Raw genomic sequence first — 11043 nt, forward strand, 5'->3', positions numbered from 1 at the left:
CTTCAGCTCTTCTCTCTTCGTCCTCTTGTTTTCTTCTCTCCTGCTCTTCCATCCTTCTTTTCTCCATCTGCTCATACTGTTCTTTCATCTGTGCTTCCATTGTACGTTTCTTTTCCTCATACTCTCTGTCTTTTCTCTCACTTTCTTCTCTCCAATGTCGTTTCTCCTCCTCTCTCCAAAGTCTTTCTTCTTCCATGTCTCTTTCAAATGTCTCTCTCATTCTTTCTTGTTCTTCTTGTTTAGCTCGTAGCTCTTCAGCATGCTTCTGCTTTCTTAGCTGATCCTCTTCCTGTAGTTCCATGATCTGCCTTTTCTTCTCTTCTTCCCATTCCATCAGTTTACGCTTAAGGTCCTCTTGTATCTCTGTCTTCTCATGTTAGCAGAGTAAACAGCGTTACAGGGGCTTTGGGAGAAACTCACAACAGTATAGTCAGATCTGTCTCTGCACGCCTATAAATAGATGCGCCTGTTACAGATATACTAACAGATTTAGACATATTAAGCTATACTATAAACGCTGCTCTGCGTAATAAACGGAAAATTACTTAATTTTGAAAGTTCAATGTGAAAATGACCAAACACGCGGTAAACATCTATTTTTAGTCAGTAACTGGACACTTACCACTGCTGGACGCCATATCCTGTTGATCTGTTCATCTGCTGAAACCAAAAGTGGAATCAGAGAGAGAGAGAGGGGGGGGGTGGTGAAATATAAACCCCACTCTCTTCTGGATAAATCCCTGTGTGTTTTTATCTCAAGTGGACCATACCAGGTCCAAAAAAGTTATAATCCCATCAATAAATTGAATAAATTAAAACAACATTTTGGCATATATAAATAAAATATCAAATAAAAAATATATATATACTATATACTATATACTATATATATAACTATATTAGTTATTTGTGAGTGATTATTAGAATACCAGTATAATGAATGCTCGTTTGGAAACCAAGACGGCAGATTTAATGATCTATAAAACATACACGCCCACAAACACTGGATAGTATGAGTTGTAGATCGGCGAATCTGCGCAGGCGCAGTCACAGCTGTTTATATCAAAAAGCGCGGGAATTCAGCTCTGAGGTAAATCGTTAGCTAACTGGCTAATTTTACCTCAGACCCTCTCTTCCCTGTAGACGCTACACTTTGCTTATTACAGGTAAAATCAGTGTATAATAAATGTACACTAATATAGGTTTTATTTTTTATATATGTTTTAATAATTGATTTAAATTTAATATTATATTTTTCATTCCCTGCAGTTTAATTAGCTGTTTTTATTGTATTTATAAAGACATAGGCTCTTTCTCTTCAGATTGTTCATATTATTTAGCTAGCTAATTATAAACCCAGGCTAGAAAATTACATAGCTAACTAGCCAGCTAGGTTTGCTAAAGCTAACAAGAAAAATAGACAAGTGAAGACAGACAGACTTATTGGGGGTATGATATGTCAAACAGAAATAAGGATGACAGTTATGTAAATGTGTGATATATAAAAATCCTTTCCATACAAAAGGTTTTTTTTTACAGGTTTTTGATATAAACAAATATTGATCTACTGAGATTACCTCTGGCAGGGATTTAGATAATTATTAAGAAAAGAGAGAAGGAACATACACACAAAAAACAGTAAAAAAAAACACAGACCACACATGTATTACATTCGAAATAAATCTGGTTTTATTTAATGAAGGATTGGGGTTCGTAGAATGATTAGAAACATTGGTTTAAACACACATGCATCATCCATAATGGTAATCATCCCAAAGCAATGCTTATTTTAACTGCGAACATTAAATCATCCTGCTTAAGCATTACAAAATTTACTAATTAAATAAGAAAAGAAGGAACATACACACACAGTAAAAACACAGCCTGCATATATATACCAATAAATTTGCCTATCACTATAATTACATTATCGACTTATCGTACAATAAGCGGATATGACATAAAAAATATTAGATAATTGTGATATCACCTGTTGTGTTTATTTGTATGTTTTGTTCACATATATGTATCAGTAACAAGTATTTTAATTAGTCATACAACACCAACCCTATTCTTCAACAAATGCACCTCCATATACAGTGTGCAGTGACTACAGTAGTTAAAGAAAATAATATATATTTCCCAAACTATGATAATTAAGTTGTGTTGTCTTTAAAAGGATATAATTTCTTTGTTATGCTATAATATTACCATTATGAAAGTGGCATTTAAAATGGGTTTTAAAATGACAGTAATATTGTTTATCACAATAATTTTCTTATGGTGAGAAGCCTACTTATGAGATATGCTGCTACAGATGCAGCAGACTGTGATAAGGAGGGCTGAGTACCACTGATTTACCAAATCTACTGGATTAATTTTTTGATTCGGTTTGATGTTTTGTTTGGATATGAAGGGGGATTTTAATTGAACAAATGTTGTAACCTACTATTATTAAAACTATTCGTTAATACTTGAGGGGGAAATATGTTCAATTTAACGCTCTAGGGTCAGAGGAAAGTTTCTCTGTTTCTCGATCACTTGCCTATTGGTACAGGTATGTTTTTTATCAAAATGTTAAGAACAATTTCAGCTCAATAATAAGGTAAAATATATTTTAGGGCAAATGGGAAGAGATAACCTGGCCCTAAATATGAAAAAGTCAGAATGAAAAAAGTTAAAATTTGTGAAATGTACAGTACAGGCCAAAAGTTTGGACACACCTTCTTATGTAATCGTTTTCCTTATTTTCATGACTATTTACATTGTAGATTCTCTCTGAAGGCATCAAAACTATGAATGAACAAATGTGAAGTTTTATGTACTTAACAAAAAATGACCTGTCCTCCACTGTCACCAGACCTGAACCCAATCCAGATGGTTTGGGGTGAGCTGGAGCACAGAGTGAAGAAGGCAAAGGGGTAACAAGTGCTAATAATAAACACCTCTGGGAACTCCTTCCTTCAAGACTGTTGGAATCCATTTCAGGTGACCACCTCTTAAAGCTCATTGAGAGAATGATGCCAAGAGTGTGAATAGCAGTAATCAGAGCACAGGGTGGTTATTTTGAAGAAACTAGTATATAAAACATGTTTTCAGTTATTTCACCTTTTTTTGTTAAGTACATAAAACTCCACATGTGTTCATTCATAGTTTTGCTATGACTGCTCAACTAATAGTACAATTTGATTTCTTTTTTAGTTTGTCAAGTTCTGCTAGTTTCTTAATTTCCTCGCTTTTTTTACCCTCTGTGAGTTTATAGAGATTATCCAAAAGCTCATAACGTTTCTGTTGCTCCTCCATGAGCTCCTGGAAGTGTTTTTCTTTACTTGCATTGAACTCATTGAACTGCTCAGCCTGCTGCCTGGCCATATCTTCAAATTTATTTTTCATGGCCTTCATTTCTTGATCATGCTTCTTTTTCAGTTCCTCCCATTCCTTCTTCTCTTTCTCTTCTCTAGCCATGATTTCTTCCTCTCTCTTCTTAATGTCCTCCTGCCATTGTCTTTTGATGTCCTCCTCTCTTTCCTGCAGTCGTTTTCTTTCTTCAGCTCTTCTCTCTTCGTCCTCTTGTTTTCTTCTCTCCTGCTCTTCCATCCTTCTTTTCTCCATCTGCTCATACGGTTCTTTCATCTGTGCTTCCATTGTACGCCTTTTTTCCTCATACTCTCTGTCTTTTCTCTCACTTTCTTCCTTCCACTGTCGTTTCTCCTCCTCTCCCCGAAGTCTTTCTTCTTCCATGTCTCTTTCAAATGTCTCTCTCATTCTTTCTTGTTCTTCTTGTTTAGCTCGTAGCTCTTCAGCATGCTTCTGCTTTCTTAGCTGATCCTCTTCCTGTAGTTCCTTTATCTGCCTTTTCTTCTCTTCTTCCCATTCCATCAGTTTACGCTTAAGGTCCTCTTGTATCTCTGTCTTCTCATGTTCTGCCTCTTTTATTCTCCTCTCCCAATCACTTCTCTCGTCCTCTTCCTTTTGTCTCCTTCTATCCTCCTCCAAGCCTCTCTGTTTAAATTCTTCATCTTGACTTTTTCTTAGTTCCTCTATGGCTTGATTTTGCTGAATCTGAAAATGTTCTTTATCTTGTTTGTATTTCTCTTCTCTCTTTTTATCCTCCTCATCTCTTTCACTTAGCTGTTTTTCAAATTCATCTCTTTGCTTTTTATTCTCTATTTCTAACTCAGTTATTCGGCTTTGCCATTGCTGCATTTGCATATTTACTTCGTCTGACCTGGCCTTGTCTTCCATCTCTCGTTTCTTTCTCTCCATTTGATCTTTTTCCTCAAACTCTTTTTTGAGAGCTTCCATCTTGTCTCTAAAATTTCTCTGTAGTTGCTGTTTTTCCTCATCAGCCTTTTGTTTTTCTTCCTCTAGTCTTTTCTTTATCTCTTCCATTTCCTGGTTGTATTTAATTTTCAGTTTCTCCTTTTCATCTTCAATCTCTTTCTCTTTCTTTTTGAGGATTTCCTCAGTTTTCTTTTTGATGGACAGTTCTGCCTCTTCGAACATGCTGTTTGTAAAGTACTTACTTGATGGGTTTGAACTTATCACCTTGTCAATCAGTGTGAGAAGCTCAGAAACTTGGGTGCGGTCATTTTCTTCTTTATTATTAAATGCTATGAATCTGTCTCCACAGTCTCTGAGCAGTTTCCTGACTGGCTCGATGGTACAGGTCTCTACATACTCCTTTAGTGTCTGATCTTCCAGGTCATCTCCTCTAGTGAACAGCACTATACTGAACATTGCAGCTTTTGGCCCGAAGATCATTTTTATCAGATCTAAAGTTTCCACATCTTCCTTGGTGACTCGTCCCACACTCAGTACTATAATGAAAGCATGGGGTCCAGGCGCTGACAATGAGATACACTTCACAATTTCTTGCTGGATTTGTACCGTTGACAGTGTGGCATCAAAGAGACCTGGAGTGTCAATTACAGCAACTGACCTCCCCAGTACTTCACCGACTCCTTTCTGGCAGACTCTTGTCACAGAATTCATACTGGATTTAGTGTCAAATTCACGCCTGTCCAGGATGGTGTTTCCTGTTGCACTCTTTCCATTTCCAGTTTTTCCAATCAGCACGATTCTTAAGCAGCTGGGAGCCTGTGCTTCCTCTTCATCACCTAAAAAATTAAACTGGTTAGAAATTATGTTGCATACAATACAATAAAATACTTTTCACTGATTTTCTTAATGCTGCCAATGTAGCACTACCAGGCACCCTGCACCTTTAAAGGACATCTTCATGTCCCATGCTCTGATACACTGTTGTACATTGTTGTAATTTGCTCTGGATAAGGGCGTCTGCTAAATACTTTAAATGTAAATACATCAACCAACAGATGCCTAGGACTGCCAGCATCACATGGAATGAGGGGATGAAGGGAGAGAGCGCCATCTACCCACCCAGAGAGTGCAAGGGAAATTGTGCTCTCTCTGCCTCAGATTACATCTAATCTATATTTGTCCACTCATGACTCTGATACAATGCAATGCTTCAAATCATACCTCACTGGGCACTCATTCAAGGTGTCATGGCTAGGACAGCTGTCCCCAGCCCACTCATTATCCACTGAAGCCCCTCCCCCCTCGCTATTTTTAATAAACTCCTAAAGACAGAGCTCTTCAAAGAGCACTTACTCCCCTAACATCTCTAACTAACTACCTTCTACTACCAGATCAGGAGAATCTCTCACTATCTTTAATAAACTCCTGAAGACAGAGCTCTTCAAAGAGCACTTACTCCCCTAACACCTCTAACTAACTACCTTCCAGTACCAGATCAGGAGAATCTCTCACTATCTTAAATAAACTCCTAAAGACAGAGCTCTTCAAAGAGCACTTACTCTCCTAACACCTCTAACAAACTACCTTCTACTACCAGATTAGGAGAGTCCCTCACTATCTTTAATAAACTCCTGAAGACAGAGCTCTTCAAAGAGCACTTACTCCCCTAACACCTCTAACTAACTACCTTCTACTACCAGATCAGGAGCGTCCCTCACTATCTTTAATAAACTCCTGAAGACTGAGCTCTTCAAAGAGCACTTACTCTCCTAACACCTCTAACTAACTACCTTCTACTACCAGATCAGAAGAATCTATCACTATCTTTAATAAACTCCTGAAGACAGAGCTCTTCAAAGAGCACTTACTCTCCTAACACCTCTAACTAACTACTTTCTACTACCAGATCAGGAGAATCTCTCGCTATCTTTAATAAAATCCTGAAGTCAGAGCTTTTCAAAGAGCACTTACTCTCCTAACACCGCTAACAAACTACCTTCTACTACCAGATAAGGAACGTTTCTTACTATCTTTAATAAACTCCTGAAGACAGAGCTCTTCAAAGAGCACCTACTCTCCTAACACCACTAACTAACTACTTTCTACTAACAGATCAGGAGAATCTCTCGCTATCTTTAATAAAATCCTGAAGTCAGAGCTTTTCAAAGAGCACTTACTCTCCTAACACCTCTAACTAACTACCTTCTACTACCAGATCAGGAGCGTCCCTCACTATTTTTAATAAACTTCTGAAGACAGAGCTTTTCAAAGAGCACTTACTCTCCTAACACCTCTAACAAACTACCTTCTACTACCAGATTAGGAGAGTCCCTCACTATCTTTAAGAAACTCCTGAAGACAGAACTCTTCAAAGAGCACTTACTCTCCTAACACCTCTAACACACTACCTTCTACTACCAGATTAGGAGCGTCTCTCACTATCTTTAATAAAGTCCTGAAGACAGAGCTCTTCAAAGAGCACTTACTCCCCTAACACCTCTAACTAACTACCTTCTACTACCAGATCAGGAGCGTCCCTCACTATCTTTAATAAACTCCTGAAGACTGAGCTCTTCAAAGAGCACCTACTCTCCTAACACCACTAACTAACTACTTTCTACTAACAGATCAGGAGAATCTCTCGCTATCTTTAATAAAATCCTGAAGTCAGAGCTTTTCAAAGAGCACTTACTCTCCTAACACCTCTAACTAACTACCTTCTACTACCAGATCAGGAGTGTCCCTCACTATCTTAAATAAACTCCTGAAGACAGAGCTCTTCAAAGAGCACCTACTCTCCTAAAACCTCTAACTACTTTCTACTAACAGATCAGGAGAATCTATCGCTATCTTTAATAAACTCCTGAAGTCAGAGCTCTTCAAAGAGCACTTACTCTCCTAACACCTCTAACAAACTACCTTCTACTATCAGATTAGGAGAGTCCCTCACTATCTTTAATAAACTCCTGAAGACTGAGCTCTTCAAAGAGCACTTACTCTCCTAACACCTCTAACTAACTACCTTCTACTACCAGATTAGGAGAGTCCCTCACTATCTTTAATAAACTCCTGAAGACTGAGCTCTTCAAAGAGCACTTACTCTCCTAACACCTCTAACACACTACCTTCTACTACCAGATTAGGAGAATCTCTCACTATCTTTAATAAACTCCTGAAGACAGAGCTCTTCAAAGAGCACCTACTCTCCTAACACCACTAACTAACTACTTTCTACTAACAGATCAGGAGAATCTCTCGCTATCTTTAAGAAACTCCTGAAGACAGAGCTCTTCAAAGAGCACTTACTCTCCTAACACCTCTAACACACTACCTTCTACTACCAGATTAGGAGAATCTCTCACTATCTTTAATAAACTCCTGAAGACAGAGCTCTTCAAAGAGCACTTACTCCCCTAACACCTCTAACTAACTACCTTCTACTACCAGATCAGGAGCGTCCCTCACTATCTTTAATAAACTCCTGAAGACTGAGCTCTTCAAAGAGCACTTACTCTCCTAACACCTCTAACTAACTACCTTCTACTACCAGATCAGAAGAATCTATCACTATCTTTAATAAACTCCTGAAGACAGAGCTCTTCAAAGAGCACTTACTCTCCTAACACCTCTAACTAACTACCTTCTACTACCAGATCAGGAACGTCTCTCACTATCTTTAATAAACTCCTGAAGACAGAGCTCTTCAAAGAGCACTTACTCTCCTAACACCGCTAACAAACTACCTTCTACTACCAGATAAGGAACGTTTCTTACTATCTTTAATACACTCCTGAAGACAGAGCTCTTCAAAGAGCACCTACTCTCCTAACACCTCTAACAAACTACCTTCTACTACCAGATTAGGAGAGTCCCTCACTATCTTTAAGAAACTCCTGAAGACAGAGCTCTTCAAAGAGCACTTACTCCCCTAACACCTCTAACTAACTACCTTCTACTACCAGATCAGGAGCGTCCCTCACTATCTTTAATAAACTCCTGAAGACTGAGCTCTTCAAAGAGCACCTACTCTCCTAACACCACTAACTAACTACTTTCTACTAACAGATCAGGAGAATCTCTCGCTATCTTTAATAAAATCCTGAAGTCAGAGCTTTTCAAAGAGCACTTACTCTCCTAACACCTCTAACTAACTACCTTCTACTACCAGATCAGGAGTGTCCCTCACTATCTTTTTTTTTTTTTTTTTAATAATTTTATTTCTTATTTTTTCCCATTTTCTCCCCAATTTACACAGCCAATTACCCTACCCACTCATTAGGACTCCCCCTATCACTAGTAATGCCCCAACACACCAGGAGGGTGAAGTCCTCCTCCGATACATGTGAAGCCAGCCACCGCTTCTTTTCGAGCTGCTGCTGATGCAGCATTACCGAGCAGCCAGCGCACAGCGGCTCGGCTCAGGTACATCAGCTCACATGCTGCAGACATCACCATAGGAGTGATGTGGGGAGAGAGCACCATCTACCCACCCAGAGGGAGCAGAGACAATTTTGCTCCCTCTGACGCCGGCAGCTTGATGACAAAGCTGCATGAGCTGGGGTTCGAACCGGCGACCTCCTGCTCATAGTGGCAGCGCTTTAGACTGCTGGACCAGTCGGCGCCCCCTCTCTCGCTATCTTTAATAAACTCCTGAACAAAGAGCTCTTCAAATAGCACTTACTCTCCTAACACCTCTAACACACTAACTACCTTCTTACCTCATTTCCTGCTTCCGCTCCTCTACTCCTCTATCCTACTATTTCCCTTTGATCTCCTTTAGGCCCTGTCTTCTATCACTCTATGTACATCACTATAGTAGCCGCTTTGGACAAAAGCGTCTGCCAAATGTAGTGTAATGTAATGTAATGTTTAAATACTAATATAAGTTGTATATAGAGTGTTTTTAAATGAATAGAAATGTAAAAGTATTAATATTAGGGTTTAAATGAAATAAAAACACCTACCTTCTGCCTTTAGTTTTCTCTTCATCTCCTGGATTTCTTTCTCCATTTCGCTCAGCTTTTCATCCATTTCACACTTGACTCTTTTTTCCTGAGCCATAATAAACATGTGAAGGGAATAGGGAGGTGCTTTGATCCTTTTTAGAATTTCATCCACCAGCTTTTCACCTGCTTGTTTGGAGGATTTCCCCATCCCTGTTTCCAAGATTACGTGTCTATCATCACACATAGCAAGAAACTTCCTTATTTCTGGGTCACCTTCAACAAACTCCGTCACAGGCTGTTGAATATTCGGTGTTGTGAATATAACTATTAGATTATCTTTCACTCTGGAGCTAAACATTTTCTGGATCATCTTCATTTCTCCCTTGTCTTCATCAATGAGGGGACCGACAGGAACGATGAAGAGGAAAGCGTGTACTCCAGGATCACAGAGAGAGACACAGCGGAACGCTTCATACTTCACATCTTCCTCCATCAGCAAAGTGTTGCAGAGAGCTGGCATCTTCACCAGGGTAACTGAGCGTCCAGACACTAACCCAGCTCTCACTACACACGTTAAGATGGGCTCTGGACTGTGCTGGATTCTGCCCAGTATGAGATCTAATATAGAGGCTTTCTGTTCTCCATCATTCCCACACAGCACCAAGTTTAACCTCTGAGACACTGAATGAAAAAAAAAAAAACACTAATCAGTTTCGCACAGAGATGCAGTCCCCTACAAAAGTAGCAGAACAGTTCATTTTAAGCGGCAATTAAATTAGACAATTAGACAAACGTTTAACATTTCAAACTTATTTCCAGGTATTTACAAAGGAAAGGCAATTGTATCTAGTTAGATCTAAATATTAAAAAAATACTTCTAACCTAAGTAAGCCGTTAATTCTTAATTAATACTTTCAGTTCAGGGTTAAGTAAAAGAAAAAAAGAGCCGTCAATTCGGACAGTCTCCACCTGCAGCTCATGAAACCTACAGCAAAATTAGTGTCCCTCTCCAGGCAAAACATAGCAGAAAACCAAAGAAAACAAAAATATTCAATTAAATTACCTTGGCTCTCGACAAGAGATGTGATTTCCTCAACACAAACCAAATACTCATCTCGGTCCCTGTTCCACTTGTGCAAGACAATGTTATAAAAGGCCTGAAAACATCTTACAAAGAATGCAATGTATTCATTCCAGAGAATGTGAAAGCAGTGTAACTTACTGCACGGAGGTGAACCTTTTAGACTTTCACTCCTCCGAGCTTGTGGTAAATCTGGGGTAAAAATAAAAGTTACCTGTAATTCTTAGTTTAAGTACGGTCATTTTGATTTTATTTATTGATGTGTAGCATTTATTAATATATTCTTAGACCTAAGTATGGACTTTTGGTAGACATTCTTTTAAGGTTCCTAATTCCAGTTTACTTTACTCTCTAGGTATAAATGAATGTACTTTCTGTCTATGGATGGACACTGTGCTTCCATTTTCCATTCATTCTTTAGAAATGTCAGACCCGCCCGCCATGTAGCTGATTTAGCAACCAGAGTCTGAACAGTAGAGGCTAAAGGCAATGGTAGCTATGGCCATGGCTGGATTGCTGTACGGGCCAGTGGGGCCAGGGGGGGCCTTGCTCAAAACATTTTGCGATGCCTATCAACATTTATGATACAACATATTCTTATTTCTGAGGGCCCCCCATTTTAAGGATTCTCTGACTATTAAGGACTTTGACCCCAGGGCCTCTTGGGTGCCCTAGCCATGTTTTTGGATGAGGCGTTGAGGCCCTGCTCTGACTTCTCCGACTACTGGCTAT

At 39.0% G+C, this 11043-nt stretch overlaps 1 protein-coding gene across 1 annotated transcript in view; it reads right to left on the minus strand.

Annotated features, from left to right (window-relative positions):
• The window catches only part of LOC125785560 (golgin subfamily A member 6-like protein 6), a 30051-nt gene extending 19551 nt beyond the window's left edge, over positions 1-10500 (minus strand). Inside the window, exons 1-3 of the mRNA XM_049469190.1 lie at positions 10453-10500; positions 9249-9911; positions 3246-5120 (exon numbers count right to left, since the gene is read on the minus strand). Coding sequence (XP_049325147.1) covers positions 3246-5120; positions 9249-9911; position 10453 — 2539 coding nt within the window. The 5' untranslated portion in view covers positions 10454-10500. The remainder of the gene's footprint in view (positions 1-3245; positions 5121-9248; positions 9912-10452) is intronic.
• Positions 10501-11043: the final 543 nt, after the last annotated feature.

The sequence above is a fragment of the Astyanax mexicanus genome, chromosome 21, assembly GCF_023375975.1.
Source record: "Astyanax mexicanus isolate ESR-SI-001 chromosome 21, AstMex3_surface, whole genome shotgun sequence".
Classification (NCBI taxonomy): Eukaryota; Metazoa; Chordata; class Actinopteri; order Characiformes; family Acestrorhamphidae; genus Astyanax; species Astyanax mexicanus.